Source organism: Phascolarctos cinereus, unplaced genomic scaffold (genome assembly GCF_003287225.1).
Source record: "Phascolarctos cinereus isolate Bilbo 61053 unplaced genomic scaffold, phaCin_HiC Scaffold_7;HRSCAF=346, whole genome shotgun sequence".
NCBI lineage: Eukaryota > Metazoa > Chordata > Mammalia > Diprotodontia > Phascolarctidae > Phascolarctos > Phascolarctos cinereus.
This window is the reverse complement of record NW_027556180.1, coordinates 84,918,605-84,945,883: the sequence shown is the minus strand read 5'-3', so window position 1 is coordinate 84,945,883 and position 27,279 is coordinate 84,918,605. Positions and strand designations below refer to the sequence as shown.

The window sequence follows — 27,279 nt, the reverse complement described above, 5'->3', positions numbered from 1 at the left end:
ATTAGATTTTCATCTTCCTGTCCTATGAATAGATAATTTTACACACACATACACACACACACACACACGTATATCTACCTATTTGTGTCTAATGGTAGCCATCTCTAAAGCAGGGAAGAGCCGGAGTGGGGGGAGGAGAGGGAGAGGAAAGAAAGAAAAAGGAAAAAAATTTACATATTTATAAGGAATAGCAAGTTGTACACAGTAGATTTGCAGTTTTATGTACAGTCGGTTTTTTTTATTATACTATGTTATGGAAATGCTTGTTTTATTCCATAAATTAAACATAAAATAAATTAAAATTTAAAAACAGAATCAGAGTTAACTCTTTTTAGTAAAAGGAAATTCTTACTATGGATTAAAAGTATAGCCATAGCAAGACATACATTTGTTAAATATATTCCCCAAAATTAAAGTTATCAGTTTGACAATAGAGGAGCTAGACCTTTAATCCCACATTAGTCTACACTTCCTGTCTTGTCATCTATGGGAGAAAAGTGTGTATAGTCTTACAGCTCCATATACTTCACCATAGAGCAGCCCTTAGATTTTCTAGGAGAAGAGTAGTTATCTGAATGAATTTTTTAGTAGCTTTTTATAGAATCTGGGTATAGACACATGTTCTGTGGCCAAACTTGGTATTCATTGTCCCAGGAAAGAAATAATTAAGTTGTTTTTAAGTTGTATCTTGTCAGTGACATGATTTTATATTACTCTGAGACAAGGTACCCCAATGTCCACTTGTTTCTCTTTGCTTTAATAAATTAAAATGTCAATTTAACTGGTCTGTGAGCAGATGGTTGCTTAAGCATATGTACTTTCAGCTTTAAAAAGTTGATATTGCCTAGCCTCCTATATGCATGTTCCATATCCACTTTATTTTCTTACTTGATCTTTCTTTAATGGAGTGTTATTTTTTTCTCCCTAAGTAGTACACATTTACAGTCTACTATGTGCCAGGCAATGGGGCTAAATACTTTATAATACAGAATAATATTCTGGTTATACCACAGTCTAAAAGGTTATTTACCTGTTAAAATTTCAAAATATCTCAATTTTCTTTTGCAGTAAAGCAAGTTTTCTTTTGTTAATACTTTTCTTATTTAACCTCTAATCCATGCAGAAAATTGGAGATTCGTACCGTGGTTATTGTGTTAGTGAGACAGAATTAGAAAATGTACTAACACTTCACAAGCAGCAGACAAAGACTATCTGGGGGACACGCCAATCTCCAAGCCCAGCAAAACCTGCCACACGCTTAATGTGGAAATCCCAGTATGTTCCATATGATGGAATCCCTTTTGTCAATGCAGGTAAATTTGAAAAGTCTTTGTAACACTTTGTTTTCCATAGGCAATTAGGTTTTCCTGAGACTGTACATTTTCACTTTGACAGATGATACTGAAGTGAAGTTTTTTTTACCTCCTCTGGTCCTATGATTTCATTAACACGAGGAAACCCTGACTACCACTATAGATGGGTAACTCCTCAGTAATTTTTAGTCTTGGGTGCATCATGGGGCATCGAGAGGTTAAGTGACTTGCCCAGGGGTACACAGCCAAGATATGTGAGTTGGAACTTGAACCTGACTCCAGTGCTGGCTTTTGCTGTTCACTACTCTATGTTGCCTCCCATTACCTAAATGTTGGTAGATTTAAATAAAAGTTAAGCCAGAAAGAAAACTGTCAGTAAATAAATCAACTTTTTTATTTAGAAACAATCTATTTCTTAACACAAATCCATAATTTTCTCTATAGTTAGAAAAGCAGAAAAGAAAAATAATTTACTTGACAATGTTAATGTAGATTAATATTTCAAAAGAACTGTGGTTTCATCAGTGTAGTTATTTTGTGGTCCTCTGATGATACATAACCCTTTGCTTGGCCTCTCTTTGAAGTTTTCCCAATTTGGAGGGATTTTTGGACCCTATGTTTCATTGGTGTTTTATTTCGGTACCTAGTACTACCTCCATGACACAGTGAAGCATCAGAATAGGCCCTTAGTGGAAAAAAATTAAGTAATAGAGGAGTTATTATTACTTAAAACAAATAATAATCATCTCCTCTGAGTTTGCTTTCTCCCATTAATGTCACTGTTCTTACCCTTATATTTGCTAGAAGTTTTAGGGGACAAGAGAAATAGTTGGATTGCTGTCATGGGGGCACAATATAAAAGTTATATAATATTCTAGTATTTCACATTACGTAAATATTTAAAGTATTATTGATGCTATTGAATCTTGGAATATCTCTTGCTCACATCTCTGAAACCATATGTCAGCACCAGAGTTTCTAAAAATGTGGTTTGGTATTATCCCAAAAGATTAGCTTTAGGACAAAGCAGGGCTTAAAATGAGTAATGTTATGGGTAATGGTACATTGTAGAAGTCTCGCATCTAATTTGGGGAATCTCAGATGCAATACTGAGAGGATTAGATTCACTTGAAATGTTAGAGGTGGTGGAAGAGAGAAAGGGTATAAAACGCACTTGCTCAAGTTTTCTCTACATGAGAACGTATTTAATCCCAGAGTTCTTTTCCAGGGTGGCTGTGGACCAGAATGTTTCCTTTTAGCCTTTTGCCATCCTAGCCTAGGGTAATGGGCTTATAATTTAAGTATGCAATAATATAAATTGATATTCTTGTCAAAGACCCTGCCTGACAGGCTTATCATTACTTCTCAGGAGTTGTTATTTTGTTGGCTTATCAGTATAATCAGTTGAAATACCATATTTCACTTTCAGTTATAAATTAACATAATGCCAAAAAGCATTTAATAAAAGAAAAGGATGGATGTTCTTTTAGCTTGTTTAAATGTGTTTTGATGTTGTTCTCCTAAGGACAACTCCCACTTCTGAGCTAATTTGCTATAGTTTGGGAGTATTATCTCGACCTCTGTAGCTGGCATTGTATACAACCTGTTGCCAGAACTTGATACCCCTTGAAGAATGAGTTACATGAGTCCGTTACTCAAAGGATGACAGAGATTCTCATCTCATATCATCTCATCATTGTCATAGTACTTTTGGAAACACATGCTGCCCAAATGTGGCTTTGCACGGAACAGGCAGTTCTTTTCATTTCCAGTAGGGGACCAAATTCTCGGGGGGTAGAAAGAGGATGCTTCAAGCACTTGGCAGGTTGGTTCCCCAAAGGGCTTAGGATTCCTACAATAATTCTTCAAGGTCTGAGTTTCCCTCTGTATTTTTTCAAGTTATTTTACTCCCAGAAGACATTGTTACTTTAAGAAACAAGTTTTGACACGATAGACACAACTCAGTAATTCCTTCCCAGTGTACATTTCCTGGAGATATTTGAGCAAAATCACCTAAAAGAAAGACTACAACTTTAAATACAAGTAACTTTCCACTGTTACGGTTTACTGATTGTTAATATTAAGGAAGGATATGTATTTTAAATTGAATTCTTCGGTACCAACCTTGTCTGTTGTCTTAGTTTTGTTGTCTTTTTTCACTTTGTTGTAGTCATTGTATATTGTTTCTTGGGCTTTGCTTTCACTCTTATGCATACTTTATACTTTATTCTTTGGTCTTATTTGTTAGTTCTTACAGCTCAGTAATATTCACATGCCGAAATGTGTACAGCCATTGCCCAGTCATTGGGCATATATTTTGCTTCCAGCTTTTTATAATTATAAATAATACTTCTATCAATATTTTTGTATGTATAGGCCTTTTTTGCTGCCATTAACCTCTGTGAGGTATAAACCTGGTAGTATGGGGTCTCTGGGTCTCAAAAGGTATGAACAATTTAATAACTTTTGTTACATAATGCATAATTACTTTTTATTATGTCCTCTCTGTTCCCTCAAAAAGTCTCCTTCCCAAGGAAAAATGACCTGTATAAACCAGGTTCCTATTGAATTTGGAATGGGACCTTTGGGTAACATTTTTAAAAACTGGAAAATCTTATGTCTCACCACCACACCAATACATACTTTCCTATTCCTAAGGATATACAGAAATCATGATTTTAAAGCTTGAAGGGGATCCTGGAGATTATATAATGTAAACCTGTCATCTCATGGGGGAAACTAAGAATTTGATGTTAGGAAAAATCTGGTTTTGATTCCTGCCTCTGACATGTGTTATCTTTGAGACCATGGACAAGGCCCTTATCCTATCTGGGCCTTTATTTCCTTTCTTCAGAAGTGGTTGGGAGGATCAGGTGAGATAATGGATTTAAGGTTCTTGGTAAAGATGCAAATGCTATGTAAATATTTGTTATTTGTAATTTTCATAACTAAAAAAAAATCTCTTGAGATAAAATAGGGTATTCAGCGAAATAGAATATTCAGCCAAAAAGGTTAGATTTTATAAGAAGTTTTCACAGTAGTTTAGCACATTAGCTATTATCAAAGGTATTACAGTTATAAAACACAATGAACAAAAAAGATTTGTTAATTTTAAAGATGTGTTATTAGTTTACGTGTAAAGTGTCTGGTATTCTTTATGATAAAAGAAATTGGGGACAAATATGCATTAATCTGAACAAGTTACAGTTTGTGTTCCCAACTAAGCTGAGTTGGGCACCCACAGCTATCCTTTCTCCCTAAAGTGATAATTATGAAAAAGACTCATTGCCATTGACAACTTATCTTTCAACTTAGTGGCTAGAACAGATGGATACTTGAATTAATGACATAATAGTTGGTATCTGTCCATAGGGAGCAGAGCCATAGTGATGGAATGTCAGTTTGGGCCAAGGAGGAAAGGTTTCCAGGCCAAAAAAACTGGAGAGCAGGAAAGCACCTCCTCCTGTCAGCTCTACAAAGCCACTTGTCCAGCACGGTAAGCTTCAGCTAGACTAGGACCCCATGTAGCAAGGAACATACCACTATTATTAGAAGCATAAAAAGACTGAGAATCAGAAGAATTTAGTAAGTTTTTAAAATGTTACTTTGTTGTTTTTGTTCAGGAATTAAAAGTGTTCCTCAAAGCCTCATGAAAAAGAAAGGCAGAAATGGAACAAACTAGTAAATGGAATTTTGTGGGACTTTGTAATATTTTTATTTTAGCATCAGATCTCATATCACAAAATACTCTAAAGATACTGTTAACTCAGTTTGTAGGAGTTTTCATATTTAAGCTGATAACATTAATTTTAGGCAATATTTATATTTAAATCTCAAAGGAAATTTTAAAAAAATTTGACATGCAGAGGATATAAAAATTTAAGCTTCTATATATTTTTCAGTGAATTGGCTTCAAGTCTGACGTGGTGAGGAAATAATATTTTCTCCATAAATCAACAAGTATTTACTGAGTGCCTGGTATTTCCTTAACAAATTGCTAGGTACTAGTAAATATGAAAGTATAAGATGATATCCATGTCCATGAGGAACTCATAGTTTTGTTCAAGAAACAAAGTACACATATGAAACAGTTTGAAAGCAAAACAATTAAATTTTGATATGCATGAGAGAATATGGTATGACCTGAAGTTATCAGGGAACACTTCATAGATGTTATGTAGCCCGTGAAGGATAAGATTTAGAGAAGAATGAAGGATGTGTGTGTGTGTGTGTGTGTTTGGGGGAGGGGTGTCCTAAAAAGAGGAATGAGCATGCTGTGTTGGGGGACTGCACAAAGATCGGTTTGAAGAATCCAGAAGCAGAAATAAGGCTGGCTGAGTCACTTGGGATCAAGTTATAGAGGACCTTGAACACCTAACTGGAGAAAGGCTCAGATTGGATCAAAAGATAGTAAAAAAAGCATTGTAGAAAGAGTGTGTGATATAATGAAGCAAAATATCAATTTGGCTTTGTTGTGCAGGATGACTTTGAGTAGGGCTTGACTGGAAATAAAAAACACCTAGTAGATTATTAAAGTAATAACAAAATTAGGAGAGGTTGTAGTAGTAGTAGAAAAGGTTAGGGCGCTGATATTGACAAAAACTATTCAAATTTTTGGCTAAGTTGCTGAAGTAGCCCCCAGAAATGATCATTATTAGGCATTCATGAAGGTTTATGTAGTGTGTAGTGAAAAATAAACTGAAAAATAACCTTTTGTGCTTAATTTATTTTTTAAAAATCTCTTAAGAGGTATAATCAGTGTTCAAGTGTGTATATCCATGTGTATACATGCATGGATATTATACCTAAAGGTGGTATGGTTGATAATTTAGAGTTCCCTGTGAATATTATATAATAAATCATCACTATCCTTTCATTTTTATAGGATTTATATTAAAAAGGTACAAAAATTCCCTGAGTATCGAGTTTCTACTGACCCTAAAATTGACAAGAAAATCATCAGAATGGAGCAGGAGAAAGCCTTTAACATGCTGAAGAAGAATTTGATCGATGCTGGAGGGGTTATCAGGTATGAGTTTCATACTCTCTTTTGACATTTTCAGTTTGCCAGCCAAATTGCCAGAATCCCTCTGCAAGTAAATGTCCAAGGAGGGCAGTTTATCAGTTTTTTCTAGCTTGGTTTTTGCTGGGTTTTTTTGTTTTTTGGGTTTTTTTTAGGAAATATTCTCACTTAGTAGTTTGCTAAGGTTAAAGATGATTTTTTTCTTTGTGTCATTCTTGGAATTTATAGATAATATCATAAGTAGGCATGAACAAAGAGTTTTGCAAATCTCAACCTTTTTTTTCAAAATGATATAGTTTTAGTTCTTGTAACCAGATTAAAAATCCCAACTTTGTTTTCACTGATGACAACCAAAAACAGAAAAAAGGAAAAAGATGATTGAGTTTAAGTAAGTTATTCTGTTTCCTTAACAGAAATTTTACGTGATAGCAATTTGCTACAATGTGATAGACGCTAACTGCAATAAGATAAGAGCTTTTTAACATGATACATTGCCCTCACCCTTTGTGCTTTAGATATTAAATAAGAAAGTAGTGTTAGCTTTATCTCTAAATTTCTCACTTTTGTTAGCTTAGGCCAGGTTTGATTGTTGTTATGTAACCATGGAATATCCTGCTTTCATGTGGCCTTTAAAAGATTTAGTTACATGGGAAATGAGCAGAATGGAATCTTCTTTTGATCCAATGTGTGTGATACTGTAAGTAATTTTCGTTTCATCAAGTTACCATTGCAAACATGTAGTATAAAAACATCAATTAAAATACTCTCTTTCAAAGGTAGTTCATTTGCCTAGTGGCTGCTTTCTGCATTGCCATACAAGAGACCTGTGTTTGATTTCCAGTTGATTCTCTTGCTCATTGGGCCAACAGGAGCTGGGAGTGCTGTGGAGGCAGTGTTGTTGAGCCCCTGTGAGCGAAGAGTATCCCATATAGCTCAACAGGCTCTGAATCACATCCACTCTTTGGATGAAAGGATGGTAGGTGCAATGCAGAAGCTTAATTGGGGTAAAATGGAGGGTAAATGGGGTGATACCCATTTCAGGATATGATGGTTGACATTATTGCCTTTTTATTGTGAGGTAAAATTCTAGTGATATGGAACTTAATATAAAATTACTTGTATATAATACTTTGATCCCCACTACCGCTTCAATTTTTGGTCTATCACAAGGTCTGTAGAGATTTATAAAGGTTTTTGTTTGATTGGGATATAATCTGACAGAAGTTGAACAGAGCATATATTATAATTTATTATAAAACTGTGTTACCATGAAGTTTCGTCTTACTAGACTTCTTTTCTTGATAGTTTAAGTAGAAATGATTTTTCTTATTTCTGTTTTATACCTTAATTTAAAAATTTTCCTCTTTATTAGGTGGTATGTACAGTTGCCCACCCGAAAGGCTCATCAATATCATGAACTGCAGAAACCTTGCCTCATTCCTTCTCCTTCCCCTCTCCTTGTTTCTTCACTTGAGAATGAGGAAGATACAGTTCGGGATGAGAACTGTACATTATCCTCACGTCTACATCCACAAGTAGCAGATAAGATCAGAGAACTGGTATCTCAGGGAATAGAACAAGTCTATGCAGTGAGGAAACAGCTAAGGTATAATGGAAACAAGATTTTTTTGTTTTGTTTTGTGTTTTTTTTTTGAGACATTTGGTTTAAAGTTAAGTGTTCAACATCTGTTCTTACTCTCCCTTCACATAGCTACCACTCTAGTTCATACCCTCATTATCTTGTGCCTGGACTACAATTGTGGATTCCTCATTGGTCTCCCTTCATTGGTCTCTCATCCATCATCACACAGGTTGCCCAAATAATCTTACTAAGACTATTTAATTAATACCAGACAATCTTACTAAGACCATTTAAGACCGGTGGTTCCTCATTGCTTATAGGATAACATACAAACTCTTTAGTTTCACATTTAAGGCCATTTACAGTTAACTTGGTTCCTACTACCTCTCTAACTTTATTTCATATTACTGCCCTTTACATATTTCTGTTATAGTCAAAATGGACTTTTAGTCATTCCCAGAACTCAGTATTCCATCTTCTGCCTCATATGTTCTTTTTTAGTTCTTATTCCTGGAAAGCTCTCATTTCTGCTTCCTAGATGCCTTGTCTTCCTTTGTTACTCAACTCTGGTGTCAACTTTTTTTCTTTTTTTTTTTTTTTTGCAATTGGGGTTAAGTGACTTAACCAGGGTCACACAGCTAATAAGTGTCAGGTGTTTGGTGTGAGGCCAGATTTGAACCCAGGTACTCCTGACTTCAGGGCCAGTGCTGTATCTACTATACCACCTAGCTGCCCCTGGTGTCAACTTCTTGTTAAAGTTTTCTCCCTGTTAAATTTTCCTTTTATCTTACTTACCTGTGCACGCATGCTATATCCGTCTAGTTACAGGGGCGGGGAACCTGTGGCCTCGAGGCCACATGTGACCCTCTAGGTTCTCAAGTGCAGCCCTTTAAATCCAAACTTCACAGAACAAATCCCCTTAATAAAAAAATTTGTTCTGTAAAACTTGGCTTCAGTCAAAAGGCTGCACCAAGGACCTAATGGGCCACATATGTCCTCAAGGCAGAATGTGAGCTCCATGAGAACAGGGACTGTTTTGTTATTGTCTTCATGTCCTTGGTACCTGACACATCATGGGTACTTAAATGATGATAATAGTGATAATAACTAGCATTTACATGGTATTTAAGGTTGCAAAGTATTTTACGTGTTATCTCATCTCCTCACAACCCTGTGAATTATAGGTACTATTATTACCACCATTTTACAGATGAGGAAACTGAAACGAAGAGTGGTTGAGTGACATGCCTGGGGTTATACCGTGTCTGAGGCAGGATTCCCATTCAGGCCTTCAAGACTCCAAATCCAATACGCCATGTATCTGTTGAGTCCCTTCCACCAAGTAGATAAGCAAGATGTCGTTTTATTAGAAAATATATCTCTTCCTGAGCCAACAGTTTCCCAGTAGTCTTGGCAAATCACAGTTTCCAGCTATGTATACAGTATTCAAATCTAGCAAATTTGACTATCTCTAAACTAACTTAAAATAGTGCATATGTAAGGGGCAGCTAGGTGGCGCAGTGGACAGAGCACTGGCTCTGCAGTCAGGAGGACCTGAGGTAAAATCTGGATTCAGACAGTTGACATTTAGTAACTGTATGACTCTGGGCAAGTCAATTAAACCCATTGCCTAACCCCCCCCACACACACACACAAAATAGTGTATATGTCAAGTCATATTTAAGTAAAAATAATCACAGAAAAATCTCTGTGCACTCAAGACTAAGACCTACCCAGTGGCCCAAATATTTCACTTAATATTTAATGAGGGCACCTTTTATGGCAGTCCCTTTATAATGGATGAATTTGGATGGTCTGTTTTTAGTGGAAGTTGACCTGTAGACTTCTGTTCAGAATTCTTTGCTATGCAACAAATAAACTTTTTTACTTAAAATAAGTCATGTGAGAACCAGAAGGCTTGTTTATCTTATTAGTAATAACAGTAACAGCTGGCATGTATATCATGCTTTAGAGTTTACAATACACTTTATATACATTATTTTATTTGCTTTTATCAACTTGGGAGGTAGATACTTAAAACATATTACTATGATTTCATCTGTAAAAACAGATGAGTACTGAGGTTCAGAGAGTTTTTTCATGCTGAAATTTAGCAACTTGTCCATTAGGGTTCAAAATCAATTAATGATCCTTACAGTCCAGGCTGATGCTTGTTATCTTCTTATACATTGCTTTGGGGAAATCCCAATAACATTTCTGCATGAGTATTTATAGATCTTTCTGCTTAGCAGTCATCTTAGCATTTTTTTTTACACTCTTCATATTTAATATATGCAAGAATAGGGATTCTTAACCTTTTTTGTGTCATGGACCCCTTTGGCAGGCAAGTAAAGCCTGTGGAACTCTCTTAGGATAATGTTTTTAAGTGCATAAAATAAAATACATAGTATTACAAGAGAAACCAAATACGGTTTGAAATATGTTTACCAAAAATTTTTTAATACAAGTTAATGGATTCCAGGTTAAGAATACCTACATGAATATAATACGTTAAAATCCAGAATTTAGTAAACCTCAAACCCTATCCTTTAGAGACTTCCTAATAGTATCAGAAGAGCTTTGTTATTATAGACTCTCACCTAGAAAAGATTGTAAAAGTGCGAACTCTAAGAACAGTGTTATAGCACGACATGAATATATTTTCTGTATTAACTAATATGTTACTTAACCAATATCATGGTTTATCTAATAATGGCTCCAGTTTTCTATGCGTGTGCTCTTTTTCATCATGTATTTCACATTTAATTGGTATAATTACCATTTTCTAACCATATCTCTTTCTGTACATTATGTTTCATATATTATTCCATTCCACTCAACTGTTTCATTGATCCTCCCTTGGTCTTCCTGGGGCAGAAAAGATTTATTCTTTTCAATTATCCACATAAAGTACCAAAATAGTTTACATATAGCCATTTGGAGAAAGAAAGTATTAAAATTTTTTCATCCGTGTGGGTTCTAGAATACTCTATTGTAGAAAAATTAAAAGTGGAAAAATATAAAAAGGTTATGGAGTTAATAAGCCATACTGTATATGGAAAAAAGTCTTTCTGGTTTTGGTTTCATATATGTTCTACATTATTTTTCCCTTTTTATATATCCACAGAAAATTTGTGGAGAGGGAATTGTTCAAGCCTGATGAGATACCTGAAAGACATAATTTGTCCTTTTTCCCAACCGTGAATGATATAAAAAATCACATTCATGAGGTACAGAAGTCCTTGAGAAATGGGGAGATGGTGTATAATTCAGAAACTCCTCCAGCGACGGTATGATTGGAAGTACATTTGATTTCTTTTGTGGTTCTTACTTAGCTTACTTTTGCTGTTGTATCTATAATAGATTCCATTCATGATGTTAATCAGCATTTAGTTTACTTCTTAGAATTTATTTATAACCGAAATAAATAGGTTGTGAAAAAAAAGTCACTCTGAAAATGTGTTATTTCTCTTAAGCTTATAGCATTGTTTTCTTGACCAAGTAGGACTAATAGTTTTTTCATTTAAAGCCTAAGCCTGAATGTTTTCTTTATGAAGGAAATTATAAATATAAATGAGTGTTAGTAGGAGGTAATGGAGTATTTGTTATCTAAATATAAATCCCTGAGGTTAGATGGATTACCAAATTTCTCTTTAATATCAACATTACTTCAGAGACTCATAGAATCATAGAGTTGCAAGATCTAGTCCAGTCCCATTATTTTAAACTGAAGAAACTGAGGCCGTTAGGGATTAAATGACTCATCCTAGTACAGACAAGTGGTATTTAATTATTTTAATTTTCCAAACGACTTATTGATGTAAATTTATTTTAATTATCTTAACTGTGACTAAAAAAGTTTTCCCCAGATTTTACTGATGGTATAGTTAGAACAATGAAATTATGAGGTGGATTTACCTGCACTTGTACCTATAAAATAATGAGACTGATTTTCATATGTGGCTCACACAAAAAAGATAACAAACTAAATCCTACTCTCTTTATTCTCAGACCCATACTGCACAGATCTGGTATATCTGGATTTTCCCAGTTCTTCTGGCCTGGGAAGAATGAAGACTCATTTTCATGTTAAGTCAGATGAAATGTGTAGAGTTACTAGGTGATTAAGAGGCATTTTAACTGAAAAAAAAAACAGAGCTTGAGAGATAAGGTTATAGGGTTTAGATTTAGGGCTAAAAGAGACCTCAGCAAGCTTTCATTGAGTGCCTGGATACAAAGAAAGGCAAAAACCAATCAGTACTCTGTAGGAGCTCACAGTATAATGGGGAAGAGAACATGAAACAACTATGTTCACACTCATTTTAGAGGTAAGGAAATGGAGGCCTGGTGTGGTTAAATGACTTGTCAGTCCAAGATGTCAAAACCCAGGACTACTCTTTCATTTACCCTGCAGTCCTGGTGAGGTTAGATTTAGGATCCCAACCCTAATCCTTTCTTTAACCCATTTCTCTACTCATCCATTAATCTTTTGATAAGAGTGAGAGTCACTGGAATAGTGGGGCTTCAGGTGTTAATGATTTCTTCTTGGTACCTTCCAGATGGGGTACCTTGAATATCGAAGGCGATTGCAAATTTCTAGGTGCACTATAGGAAGAAGAAATATATCACAGTGGAATATTATTTTCTTACAACTTTTGGAATCATTCTCATTACTTTTTGCCTTGTAAAACTTTTGTCACTTTTGCAGTGACATTGAAATCTTGAAAGTTATGCTGAAGTTATAAGTATTTTTGCTTTGTAGTAGATTGGCAATGGTCATAGCATAATACTCTAATTAACTTGAACACCCAGACATAAAGAGAGCAAATTTATTTATTTATTATTATTATTATTTTTATTTTAACTTGAACTTGAACACCCAGACATGAAGGGGGCAAATTTATTTATTTGTTTATTTGTTTAATTTTTAGGCAGTTGGGGTTAAATGACTTGCCCAGGGTCACACAGCTAGTTAGTGTCAAGTGTTTGGTCTGAGGGCGGATTTGAACTCAGGTCCTCCTGACTCCAGGGCCGGTGCTCTATCCACTGTGCCACCTAGCTGCCCCAAGAGAACAAATTTATACTAAAAGATAACTGTAATTAGAAAAAATATAAAGTATAACAATTATTGATGATTTTCAATATCATTCCTTTTATATGTATATTTTCATATGTTTACTGAACAGTTTATTTTTCATTTTAGTTCCAATGGACCACAGACAGTGGGAACATTCTCACAGAGACTGTAACAGTTACATTTGCATCACCATCCACTGAGGGTAGGCTCATGCTGAATATCATTAAAATGTATTTTTAAATGTATCTGAACAATTCCAAATTTCCCTGAAGATCAATTTGCATGTTTTCTTATAAATAAAAAAGACAATTAGTGGCTAACTAGAGGGCCAAGAGAGTTCCACCAGCAACTGCTTTGAGGTAGTTTGAACCAAAAAGGTCCCTTTGACCCAAAAGTTAAGGCCTTTTGATTTCTTTTTTTTTTTTGCTTTCCTCTTTCCTTTTGCAGTATGTTATAACTTTCTTTTCTTCCAACTTTTATCTTTCAAGAGTCTTTTCAGATATTGGTTATCATGACATAAAAAAGCTTTGTGCCTATATACCACAGTGCTGGTTAATATATATGATAAGCATAGTGTTATTGATTGGTTACTGATTATTATGCACATTTTGTTGCATATGAGAGGTGACAGCAAGAGAGTGAAAATTTTAAGTCCTGGGATTAGTTATGAAGGGACATTACAAAATCTCTTTTCTAAAGGTCTTTAAAAAAAAACAGATGGGGTTCTTGTATATCTGGAGAATTTTAGGTGTAGCTCTACCTAAAAACATGAAGAATGGACTAACAAGATGATCTTAGAAAGTTTTTCAAACCAATTGAAGTGATGAGGGACTGGAATATATTGTCCTGGAATTCAATAGAAATAGTTCTTGTTTTAACAGTTTATTGGTGATGTGATATACTTTAGGAAGCTCACCAGGAGAATCGATTATCACTAAAGTGGAAGCAGATCAGACAGGGGAGTCTTTGTCTCCAGAGACAGCCCACTTGCTCTCTTCACTCTCTTCACTTCAGCCCAAAATATTTGCACAGTTGCAGGTAGGTGTTCAACAAAGCAGCTGAGTTTAATTATTTCCATTCAGATTTTCAAAGAACTTATATTTTCTTTTTTATTCCTTGATAGAAAGGTTATGATAATTTTCACAGAAAATTTATTCCTGTACATTCCCATTTTACAAATAACTTAGCACCTTTTACATTGATTGAAGATATACTAAATATGAGTTGAATTAAATATGAATACAGTGAAATTTAGTTCTCACCACCCTAGTACACTCCCCTTTCCCCTCTTAATATCATATGATAAAGGACTTTAGAGGAAGGAATTTTAACTAGTATAATTTTTTTTTGTCCCAATCAAGTGTCTGAGTGACAAACAGTATCCTGTAAGAACAAAAAGTGCTTAAGTTAAACATTTCGGTAATTGAGTTTTATGTTTTACAGGGTTTACAATTACAACCAGCTTTCACCTCTACTGATGGAACAACTGCTTTGATATCAGTAAACAGCCATTCTCATTCTACTTCTGCAAACCTTCTGGATTCAGTAGGAAGTGCTGTAATGAACCATTCTGTCGTGTTCACTCAAGGACATAACCTTCAGGCAGGAGCCTGCCTGACACAGAACCCTCCTGCTTCCTCTACACTGGGTAACCTTCCAGGGCCAGATCAGAACCTTGTTACAATGGGCCAGCTGGTAGCATTTGGAGGTGTTGAGGATACAGGCAGCCCGGAAGGTAGCGTTCATCAGATTTTTTTGGGAGATGTACAAACCATTCCAATCAGGATTGTGAACAGCCACCCAACTCTTAGTAAGTCGAAACCAGACTATATTATTACAGCTTTTAATATTTATAAAATTAGCAGCTTACCAAAATATGCAAGAAAAAATTTATAGTCTGCTCAGTGGATTTACAATCTCAATAGAGTAAGTTAAATAAGACTGCAAAAGAAAGAGGAAAAAAAATCTCACTAGTTAGAATTAAACGTTTATTTTATTTTCCTCTGCTTCTTCTTTGTATTGTTCTTCCCAACTTCTTATTCAAAGATTGAAATAACTAGGGGCAGCTAGGTGGCACAGTGACTAGAGCTCTGGCCTTGGAGATAGGGGGACCTGAGTTCAAATCCAGCCTCAGACACTTAACACTTACCAGCTGTGTGACCTTGGGCAAGTTACTTAACCCCGAACACCTCACCCAAAAAAAAAATTGAAATAACTAAATCTAATCAAAACTAAAATCAATAAAGGTTCAAAAACTAAATCAGTAAAGACACGAAACTAATAAGAGTTTTCAGGGGTGATTTTGAAGGTGTGAAGAGTAATGAACAAAAATGAAGAAACTTCTAATGAGAGGATAAAGGATGGAAACACATATAGAATAAAATGAGTAATAAACACAAAGTGAAGGGACTGAGGTACTTCAGGGAAGAAAGGAAGAAAAAGTAGAACTGACATCAGTCAAATTGTGAGGAAGAAAAAGAAATAAGAATTTTAGCCAGGAACCACTAAGGTTGAGTTTTGTGGCCCAGTAGGTCTGAAAGGGACGAATGAACCCTTTTTTCCCCAGTTACTGGAAGCAGTAATGGGCTTTATCAATTTCAAGCACACTGTCAGCTGCAGCTGAGAGGAGTAGATTCTTCCTTTCTTTTCTTATTGGCAGCAGTTTACTTGTCTGAAGTCTGACATCTAGAGCAGACAAACCACCACTGAAGGTAGCAGAGAAAAAGAAGGGACTCCTGTCTCCATTGCTTTTGTCTTAGGATTGTTGCAGGTGTGTGAATTATTCTTTCCTAAAACAGACACCAGATTCAGCTGCTGCAGCTACAGATAATAGGCATAGCTTGCAGGAGTAGTAAAATAGCATGGGAACAGACATGGAAAGTTCGTGGCTTGGCCACAGTGAATTCATAAAAAAAAGGAAGAATTAGTATAGCTATAAGACAAGACATACAACATATCACTTCATATGGAGGTTATTAGCGACTCATCAAGAATTACATGTTAGGGGGCAGCTAGGTGGATAGAGCACCGGCCCAGAAGTCAGGAGGACCTGAGTTCAAATGTGGCCTCAGACCAACTCTTGACACTAGCTGTGTGACCCTGGGCAAGTCACTTAACCCCAATCGCCTAAAAAAGAAAAAAGAAAAAAAAGAATTACATCTTAGAATGACCAGCTGTAACAACTTAAAAGTAACTAATAGTAGAAAAGTCAATTCGATCAACAGACACTCATTAAAAACTTAGGATGAGCCAGGCTTTGGACTAAGCCCTCGGGATTCAAAGACAAAAGTGAAAGCATCCCAGTTTTCAGTAATAGCCAGCATTTATGTGGCACTTTAGAGTTTGCAAAGCATTTTACAAATACCGTCTCAATGTATCCTCCAGCAACCCTGGGAGGTAGGTGCTATTATTATCCCCATCTTACAGATAAGAAAACTGAGACAGGTTACATGACTTGCTAGTAATTGTCTGAGATGACATTTGAACTTAGGCCTTCTTGACTCCAGGTCCAGTGCACTATCCATTGAGTAGCCTGCCTGCTGTCTTCAAGAAGCTTCCATCTAATGGGAGAGTAAGGTAGTATCTCCATAGAAATAACTGAAAGTATAACTGCATTTCTCAGAGATTTAAAGTGAGAATCATTTTTTGTTTGTTTGTTTGTCTGTTTGTTTTTTGGTTAGGCAGTGGGGTTAAGTGACTTGCCCAGGGTCACACAGCTAGTAAGTGTTATGTGTCTGAGGTCGGATTTGAACTCAGGTCCTCCTGAATCCAGGGCCGGTGCTCTATCCACTGCACCACCTAGCTGCCCCCTTGAGAATCATTTTTTTTTAAATCACCTGTTTCTGGTAATGAGTTTTTTATTATCAGCATTAGAAATGATGTGCTTTCCTTCCTGGATAGACACAAGTGGCAACATTGATTTTCATTAGGTCATAAACTCTCAGTTGTATTTTCAGTAATGGTAGTGAATTTGTATGGTGCCTTCATGTTGTGGTCCACTCTCATAAGTCAGTAGCACACATTTGAGAGATTTGTGGTCAGGCAGGACCACAAATATAGTCCTAGCTGACAGCTTCAGCCTCATTGGCATCATGCTCTAACCAAATTATCTAGTCACAGACAGCATAAGATAATGTTTGTTCAAACTGGTAATTACTATTAGCTGACCTCACTGGATCACTTCCTTTTACTCAGATTGTTGAGTTGGATATTTTTAGGAAGGATTTTTACAATTTTATTGAGAAAAACAAAAATATACACTGCAGAAACTATTCTTAAACTACATCCTCATCTTCATTCTTACTCACTTTTTTTCCCTATTCACTTCTTAATTGGAAGAACTGTGATAATTTCCTTCAGTAAACATTCATTTTTTTAAAAAACACTGACTGAAATAGTTTTAAATACTGTCTAGCTGACTAAAAGCATCTCACTTATATGTCACTGAAGAATACTAAGGCCTCAAAACCTTGTGCCAGGGGACTCCTGAGAGGTCTATTCAGTGGCAGACCTATAAGACAGCCTTTTTGAAACAGAACTCCCAGGAATTCTTGAATTGGATTACATTTGGAAGGACCGGTTGAACTTGATGAGAGCTCCCAGAGCTGCTCAGACCAGACAAGCAGTGCTTCTCTCTTGTGGGGATAAAGGTTGACATGTGCTACACAGATATACATTTGGTACATATAACTCTGCCTTTCAAGAACTGTATGATTACTTTAACCTCTGCTCTCCTCATCAACTGAAAAAAAAAATTGATATCCCAGAGAGAGATGAAGATTTCATGTCAGATCTCCTACTTTCCTGCTTTCAGTAGTGCTGCTATTATGTACTAACTTAGATTTATTTAGTTTCAGCTACTCTGAAATCAGTTTAAGGGTGGAAATTATACACACTGAAACCCTTCATTTTTCTGGTAGATAGAACAAATGAACAGTGCAGATAGTGAAGTTAAAACATTCTTTAGAGACGCAAAGTTTTTTTTCCAAATTAGGACAAACACTAGAGTTTCCTGATCAACAGAAAATTTCCATTAACATGTAACTACACAAGCATGGAAAACTCTATAATTAAAAGTTGTTGAAATGGTACCACATATAAGTATTTGCTACATATGTTTCTAACTGTACAAACATCTGAAGTTTCCCTTCAAAGAAAAGGAATTCTGTTGCCTTTTATTCACATAAATATTCAGTGGCATCCTATTTTCAAAAACTAATTAGGCTGACAAACATCTGTTTGAAAAATGTTACTATTAGGGCTTATTTTTTTCTATTTAATAAGCTGGTTAATCTTAGAAGACATTTAGAGAATAGCTTTATAGTTTTGTCTACATTCCCCTCTCCATTTTTCATTGTTAGTTATGTTCAAGAAATATATTCTTTCATCTTTTCACACAAAAAATGAATGATATGAATGTTATAAATCACAAAATTGTTGTGTTCTCAGCCAAACAACCTAGAGTTTAAATTACTATTATATTTTAAACTGTTTTCGTGCTTGGCCCCTAAAAATGTCATTCTAAAGAGCTTACTGTTTTTAAAAGTACTGACCTTAATATCTGTGTTTTGTTTGTTTTTAAAGTTGAAGAAAGTCTGCAAGGTACAATTTCTGTGAGTCAAGTTAAAGAAGAGCCCAATGAACCAACATTATCTGAGCAAGCAAATAATATCCTGGACAGAAATACCTCATCCATGGTTTAAGTTTCTCAAGACTTTTTAAGGCTTAAAATTTTGAAAAATTCAACTCTCTTGGAAATGAAAGTAGACAGTGTCAAAAATGGTGCCATTCTTCTCAGTGGCATTGTAAACAGCATATTATAGAATAGTTCTAATGGATACTTTCATATAAAACTGATAATGATTTGTACCAATTAAAAGTCATTATGTTACCTTATGAAAGAGCTTCTCTTCTCAGTTTTGGATAGATCTGCTAGTTCTAAATTGTCTGATTTAACCAGTATTTCAAACAGTAGGCTGAAGGTTTGGTGCCAGTGTAAATATTTTTCCTATTCATCTCATAGAAAGTCTTATCTGATTTTGGGTGCTTCATGGCTGACAAAAACATGCTCTTACATACATCAGTTATATAAGTCTTTTTTTGTCTTTTTCCTGTTTTTTTGTTTGTTTGTTTGTTTTCTAGGAGGAAAATGGCTTTTATAGCAGAGCCTATTTGGTTCTAGTTGGAAAAGGTACTTAAACAATGAAGAGACTGCATATAAGGAAGAAAGTTACATTCCAGTGCTAAAGAAAATATGGGTGATAAATGAAAGCATATTGTAAATGTGAAATGTAATGGGTCTCATTTGTTAAAATAATTTTTAACATTATAAATTATTTTCTCTTGGGTTGCAGTTTGTTTCACCTGGAAAGAAACACAGTGGTTTTTACATCATGACTACTAACGACCACAGTCACTTCTGGTGAAATGTGGCTGTACTTCAGCTATTTCCCTTTAACTTTTTGCACTTCCAGTTACAAAGAGCTTATTAATTAATAGTTTTCAGAAGGATACTTGGAATATTCTAAGTACAAAGAATCCTGTATCCTTAAGTAACTTGAATTACACAGAAAAGCAATAGAAGTACATGTAGCATATATAAATACTGTCTTTATAGCTAAAACACTACCGTCAATGGAATTAGAGAACTTTTGAGAACACAAAAAGATTCCCAGAGTTAAAGGCAATTTACAAAGCTTTTTAAACTGATCTCAGAGGATCTTTTTAATATTACATTGAAAAAAAATGGGCATATATTTACATTTTTTCCATGCCAAACAAAATTCTTCATGGATTGATTGGCATTTAGCACTAAGATATTTCCATTAAAAATATTTATGCATAAGATTAATTGTTATTTATAGTAATAAAATGTATTGATCTGTTGCATTTGCTAATTAAATTATTAATATTTATTTCAAATGCCAAGTATCATAGTAGCATTTTCAGTATAAGCCCTTGTTTTCAGGTATATTGCTGAACCAGAAAAGTCAACTATAGTTGTCAGGAATTCAGCTTAATTGCATTTTTTAATTTAAAAGTTAATAAAGAAGGGTTTATCAGTGTTAGATATTAAAGATATAGAATTTTCACATAGACAATGTAAAATGATGTTTGATGTTAACATTTTGACTACTCTGAATCACTTTTTGTTTTTCTAAAGTGATTAGATGAAGTCGTGAAGGATTCTCATCCTTAATCTATTTCAATTATTTTAGTAACTGTCTATATTTGGAGAGTTCCTTCATTCCAGGTGGATGAAAAATAGAACCTGTATCAAATGTTTTTGCTTTTTATATTTAATTTTATACTCTTGGGATTATTTAATATAAAGCTTAATCTTTAGTTAAATCTAAAACTTGTTTAGCAAGAAATATTTTCTTTCCTGAGGAATGAAAATATTTAATGTGGGCATTCATAATGACTCCAACTCTGCCAAATCTAATTATGTTAAGTCTGTTATACTTGATAAATTTTTGTGTTAAGTCCATTGATAATTTGCCTTAAATTTAAATTTCTACTAAAGTTTGTGGTATCTTGCTTAAAACCAATGAGTGAATTTGTTGAGTTGTCCATGTTAATTTCAAATTTGGGATATAGAGACTAAAAAAAAAATTACTTTTACTTTCCATTGCTGCCTCCCAAACTAGTGTTTTATAACTCCCTTTCTTAACATTTCAAATAGTAAATCTCAGTCTTACTGATAGAGATGTCAGAGAATATAAACCTTAACTCTTAATCAGAAGAGATTTTTATACAAATATTCCTCTCACCTCATTTTGCTGAATCTCTCCTTTTTATTATTAGAACAGAGAGCAACAGTGTATCCTGAAAACAACTATAAAATACTGCTTAAATCCTTGATTTTATATTCTTTTAGTTTTGTAGGTAGACACTGGAAATATTTTCATCTGGATCTTTCATTGAGTAGTTCTTCCAAAAGTGACTACCAGACAAGTTCTAGAAACTTAATATTCTTTGTCCTCCAAGTGCATGCTCAGGTTATATCAGTGTTGTCTTCGAAGGTGCCTAGGCTTTTGTTATTTAAAAAAAAGTGTTTACATATATTGTCTTAGATTTGTTTTAAGGCATGTATTGAATTTGTCATAATGGTATAACATTTTCTATAACCACACAGTTGGCATTCTCCTCCTAGTTGCTATGTAGCAAAATTTTACGTGTCCTTTTGTGTATGATATATGATTTTCCTATTCATCTCATATTTCCCTTGGTAGATCGAGGTAGTGCATTTAAAATAAGCAGGTAGGGATTCGGAATTGATATTTGGGCAAATTTCTGAACTATTGACTAATTATCATTATTCTGTTCATATTCCAAGCCACCAAATTTATTTCAAGCCCCATTGCAAGTCAGTTGTAGTTAAACAGCTACAATTTCCTTCAAAGTCAGTTTCCCATAAAGGCAGTTAATATCTTTACAACAAAAGGCTTATGCACATAAAAACTCTGGACTGAAGTGCAGGAAAGCAATAGAAAACATGGGTCCCTTGTTTTGGTCTTGACTAGAGTTTTTAGTATTAAGCCATACAAATCCAAGTTTTCTCTTTCTTTATATGCTATAGAGATATGCTTAATCATGTGGATATGAAAAATGTTGTATAACTTGTATAAAGTTTAAAAAGAGATAAAGTGTATATTTACTGTAACTTAATGTATAATGTTCTTGTTATAATGTAATTTTTTTTTAAACGTAAACCAAAAAAAGCCTTTTTTTAAAAACTTGTTATAAAAATTTTATATTTCCCTTGGAGATTGAGGTGCTTTTTGTTTATTTTGATGCTATAAAATAAATATCTTGTTACCAGACTACTTTGATAGTGAAACTTATGTTCTGTTTGGAATCTGAAAGTGTTTAATTAAGCATAACTAGTAGACAATGAGGAAGTAGCTTAAAGCCCTATTACCATAACAACCGTTGGCATTTTTAAAAATTCCTTGAAAGATGGGGAAAGGATCATTTGTATGTGGGTCTGCTAATTTTGCTTATTTCTTCTTTCAGTTTCTTTCTTTTTCATTATTTTCTTCATTCTTACTTCACTGTCATTCTAGTGGAGGTAGAAGGCTTTCTTCTGCCAGATTAATTTAAGGTCCGGGAGCCTTGGATGATAAACAGTAATGTTCGTGATTATTAACAACTTCAGTTATGGTAGCCAAGCCTTAGTGCCAGAGGGGTCCACACCTTTTTCACTTGAGTAGAAAATCACAGACTTTCAGAATTAGAAGAGATTTCAGAAGTCAGGTCACCTAGTTCCACTTGGACCTGGTCAGGAATTCCCTCCACCACATGTCTCAAAAAAAGTCATTAGTTATCACTTGAAAATTGACAGTGATATGGAATGCAGTCATTCCCAAATAGCACATTCTACTTTTAGACAGCTCTTGTTGTTAGAGTTTTTCTTTGCATTGATTTAAAGTCTTCCTCAGTGCAACTTTTAATCATTGCTCCTAATTCTGACCCTCTGGTGCCAAGCAGAACAATTCTGATACTCTGTCTTGATGACAGCCCTTCACAAATGGCTGTCTAGTCCCCTAACCACCTATTTATATCCAAGTCTTTTCTTCTCCAAGCTCAAATCCCCTGGTAAATTAACTATTCATCATATAACATGGTCTGCAGTCCTCTCACCAACCTGGTGATATGGACAAGGCCCTTGGATCATAAGTAAAGAAGATCCTTTTCTACTATTGTTACTATTTATTGCCCATTAGGTGGTGACATTTTTACTTTGAATTTACCTAGTTGCTGATGGCAACAGTTGTGTCTGCTTATCAAACCAATGATAGGGGAAATGAAAGAAAAAAATGTCCTTTTTCTTTACACACAGAAATGATCATAAATTGGATCTAATTTTGTAGTATGGGAGGGTAGAAAAGTTTAAACTGTTTTCCTCTTTTCCAGGATAAAAAAAAAAGACTCATTAGGACAAAGTCCTATTAAACTAGTCTCCTGTGAAACTCACTGAATTCAGTTCAATTCAACAAACATTTTTGAAAGCCCTTAATATGCCAGGTACTGTGCTAGGTGCTGTGGATACAAGCATAAAAGTGAAAACAGTCTCTGCCTCCAAAGACCATCCATTGTATGAATCCAGACAGATTCCTGGAGTCTTAGATAGTATTGTTGACTTCTGTAATTAAGCATTGTTACTAATTCTTTTCCATGACTATTGATAAATACAAATTTACCTGTACATCCTTCTAGGCTCTGTGATGATTTCTAACAGATTAAATATCCAGAAGGCTGGAGTAAAGGTGATTGGTATCTTGCTTAAAGTCTGGCATAGCATAAATGATTTTAGGATCTTTTGTTGTAATAGGAGTAACATATTCCCAAATATGTATGAGTAGGGGCATTTGAGTCAATAAGTCACTTAGCCCACCTTCCTTATAAGTGAGGAGATGCTATGCCTTTATACCTGACCGGGTAAGAGCACATGTCAAACAGCCAGAGACTTTAAGTATTAAACATTGTTGAAAGCTATCAGAATGCTGTTTAAAGAAAGTTCTTTCATATTGGTTAAGGAAAGCTGATGACACCCTGTGAGTTCTCAGTAAAATATCAAACCCATTTTGGAACTGAGGAGGTGAGCAGCAAGCTAGGAGAGAGTGAGTATTCCGGCCAAACCCCTGAATAGTATTTGCTTTGGGTTGGAGGAGAGTGTCTTTGCCTTGGCTTCCACTCCTGCTAGGGTCAGAAGAGGGCCTCAGGCACTTTGAAGGAGCCAAAGGATTTTGGTTTTCCCATCTGTCCATCGGTGTCCTAGCTGCATCTCCAGAAGACTTGATAACATTATTTGCATCAAGAACCAAGATCAAAGTGGATGAGATGAGATAAGGCAAATGAAAGGCTCTAAAAAGAACCCAGCTGAAAAGCAACACCATACTTAAAGGAAATATCTTGAAGGCTCTAGTCAAAAGACTTCAAAGAGCTACGAATTAGCTCTAACAGATGAGACTTCTAAACATGATCCCAATTTCCCCTAGATGCTGCATATAGGTACTTTGGAAAGATTTTTGTGGGGATTGCTTTGTACCAACAGTTCCTAGAATACCACCTTAGTAAATATCCAATTTTAAAAACTAATTAAGTCAGCTGACTGATATCAACAGGTAATCTTGAGAAGCACATTGGTAGAGTTTCATGAGCTATAGTTGTTGTTCGTACTTTGTTCCTGAAGGAGGACCATGACATCAAGGAGATGATGCCATGACTCGAAAGTGAATTGGCTTTAAGTGGTCAGGGCTATGCAAAGTCACTAGCTTCACTTTCTCCTCCAGAGTCATCTGGTCCAGTGGCAAGATATGAATCAGGACAACTAGAGATGGAGTTCAATTGTTCTAATTATAGGTGAATTTATTGGTAATTGAACAAAGAGCTTGCTACACTAAGTTAATGTTGACAGATCATCTCAAAAGATGTGTGTTCTTAGCATCCTCTACTCCCTTTTCTACCCCCTTCCACCACTCTTTCTCTCTGACAAAAAAGAGACTACATTGGATTAAGTGCCATTTTTTTCTGTTTTGTGAGTTACCATGGTTACTAAATAATTTTAAAAGAAGTAAAGGAAGAGTAAATAATTGAGGAGAAAGCTGATGTGAAATCTTCACTGTGAACATTATACTTCAGAAATCAGCAAACACTACAAATCAGTATTTGACTTATAACTTTGTTGATTGTCTGGTCTTAAGAAAGTGATGGAGAAAATGTGAATAATGCAAATTAAATTTCAAAGTATGCCCTACAGTTTATTTGTTTGTTTCAGAAAGCTGAATGTTAAACATTTACCAGCAACTCTCTGATGAGAGAAAGAACAGGAACTTGTACGGCCATATTGCAAATCATGCTGTGATTATTAAAACTGTAGTACTAACTAGAAAAAATATAATCTAGAACTAAAACAAAAGTCTTAAAATAAACTGGTCTTTGATAAATACAAAATAAATTAAAGATAAATTATGGAAATAAGACAAAATACAAGGGAAATGAAGCATAATTCAATAAAGACCTTTTGGAAAATTAATTAGTAGTCAGGTGAAAATTGGATTAAATATAAATCTATGTGACATAGAAGTTGTAAATGGACAAGTAACAAATATAATAAAAATACACAATAGATTGCCTTTTCTGGTGCCATCACACCTAGAAAACACTTTGCTAGAAATTTTAAAATAAAACAGACCATCCCTAATGCATTGTTGATGGAGCTGAGAATTAGTACAACTGTTTTGGAAATCATTTTGGAACCATGCAAATAAAGTAACTAAAATGTTTATATATTTTGACACAGAGACGCCACTACTAGGTAGACGTATATCCTAAGGAGATAACTGATTTAAAAAAAAGTAAGTTCCCACATACATTTTATAGCAGTTCTTTTTGTGGAAGCAAAGAATTAGAGACAAAGTAGATGTCAATTGATTGGGAAATAAATTGCAGTACATAAATGTAATGTTATTGTGCTATAAGAAACAATAACTATGATAAATTCAGAGAACTGTGAGAAGACTTGAATTGATAAAAAGCGAATTAAGCAGAGCCAAGAAAACTATATATCTCTAAAAATATATATACACATACACAAATATACATACATGCATGCACATATATACATACACACATGCATACATATATATGTATATCTATAACTATATATGCAACTGTAACAGTATAAATGGAAAGAACCACAAAACAGTTTTTTAAATGGTTATTGTAAAATTTCGAAGAACAAATCATGGCCCCAAAGAAGAGATTTGGGAAGATACCTTTCTCCCACTCCTTTGCAGTGGTGAGAGATCCATGATTGTGGAACATTGCATATATTTTCAATTTTGGTGCATGTGTGATGTATTAGTTTCACTGACGGTTTTTTATCTTTGTTCTTTTCCTTAAAAAATTCTTTGTTATATGGAATGACTCTCTGGAGTAGAGAAGGGGAGGGACATAGGAGGCAATATAAATGATGTAAAAAACAAAATATATCAATAAAATAGATTTTTTTTTACAGAGATAGGCATTTCCCATTGTCAGATCACCTTTCTCTAAATCCAGATCAATAGGTATGACAAAAGAATGAATGAGACTTTCAGCCAGGAACACTTCCAGTGCCTTCCAAGAGCTTCTCAACAGCTTTCTAGTGGATCAGATCATTATTGCCTTCTTCCTTGAGGGAGAAGACCAAATAAATGTCCAGGGGCCCAAGAGAATTCTAGCTCACAACTGGAGCAACAAATTGTACTTTCCTTGTTGATTATATGATGTGTATAAATAAGGTTTCCCAAGATGAGTTGTTATGAAGGTTGGAATGTATATTACAAATGAGCTGCACCTAGCATTGCAGAAAAAATAACCCAAGAAGTTAATCAGAATGGGAACAATGCTCTATTGTTTACAGAGTTTGTTGAGGTTTTATAGAAGGTGGATTTACAGCAGAAAATGGTAATTTAATTTCTACACTAATACACTGCTACCAAATTGGTACTGTTGTACGTATAGCACATCCCTTTCACATGTGGGATCACTAGAATAGCTACACCAGGTTCAAGGTTCTCTGTGGGTTATTGTTTGTCCTTTGTTCTCAAAGAGGACCATGACATCAGGAAGGTGAGGCAATGACTTGCAAGTGAATTAGCTGTAAGTGAGGGAGGGCTGTGCAAAGGCACCAGCCTCACTCCGCTGGAGCCATCTGGGTCCTCTGGCAAGATATAGATCAGGAGGGCTAGAGATGGCCCTGGAAACAGTGGGAGACCTTGGCCTTTTTAAGCTTAGGTCTTTCCCAGATTTCCGTTTGACTGAGGGAATGCCTATTCAAGTGATTAAAGCTAGGTAAGAAACAAGGCAAAAGAATGGCCTCTTTTAGGGACAACTAGGTGGCATAGTAGATAGAGCACTGGCCCTGAAGTCAGGAGGACCTGAGTTCAAAACTGGTCTCAGACCAAACCCTTGACACTTACTAGCTGTGTGACCCTGGGCAAGTCATTTACCCCAGTTGCCTAGAAAAAAAAAAATGGCCTCTTTTACATAGTCAAAAAAAAAATCAGTCTGGGAGGGGAAGACTCTCATGATTTCTGGCCAAAACAGAAACGATTGCTATTTACATTCACTCTGAGCCTAAAGTATGACCACTAAGTGGCGCTTGGACCAGGACCTATTGTTGACCAAATGGTCCTTAAGAAAGAAATCTAGGGAGCCAAGATGGCGGAGTGAAAGCAGTGACTTGCTTGAGCTCTCCCCCAAACCCCTCCAAATACTCATAAAAAATGGCTCT

The 27,279-nt window shown here is 35.1% G+C and overlaps 1 protein-coding gene across 2 annotated transcripts in view; it reads left to right on the top strand.

Annotated features, from left to right (window-relative positions):
• CARF (calcium responsive transcription factor) overlaps positions 1 to 21,764 on the top strand; it is a 56,632-nt gene extending 34,868 nt beyond the window's left edge. Inside the window, exons 8-16 of one of the 2 annotated variants that reach the window (XM_020972809.2) lie at positions 1,124 to 1,313; positions 4,686 to 4,809; positions 6,199 to 6,342; positions 7,709 to 7,942; positions 11,046 to 11,208; positions 13,122 to 13,197; positions 13,903 to 14,033; positions 14,439 to 14,805; positions 18,579 to 21,764. In XM_020972809.2, the coding sequence (XP_020828468.1) occupies positions 1,124 to 1,313; positions 4,686 to 4,809; positions 6,199 to 6,342; positions 7,709 to 7,942; positions 11,046 to 11,208; positions 13,122 to 13,197; positions 13,903 to 14,033; positions 14,439 to 14,805; positions 18,579 to 18,697 (1,548 nt within the window). In that variant the 3' untranslated portion in view covers positions 18,698 to 21,764. The remainder of the gene's footprint in view (positions 1 to 1,123; positions 1,314 to 4,685; positions 4,810 to 6,198; positions 6,343 to 7,708; positions 7,943 to 11,045; positions 11,209 to 13,121; positions 13,198 to 13,902; positions 14,034 to 14,438; positions 14,806 to 18,578) is intronic. The other variant, XM_020972814.2, reaches the window with a different exon arrangement.
• Positions 21,765 to 27,279: the final 5,515 nt, after the last annotated feature.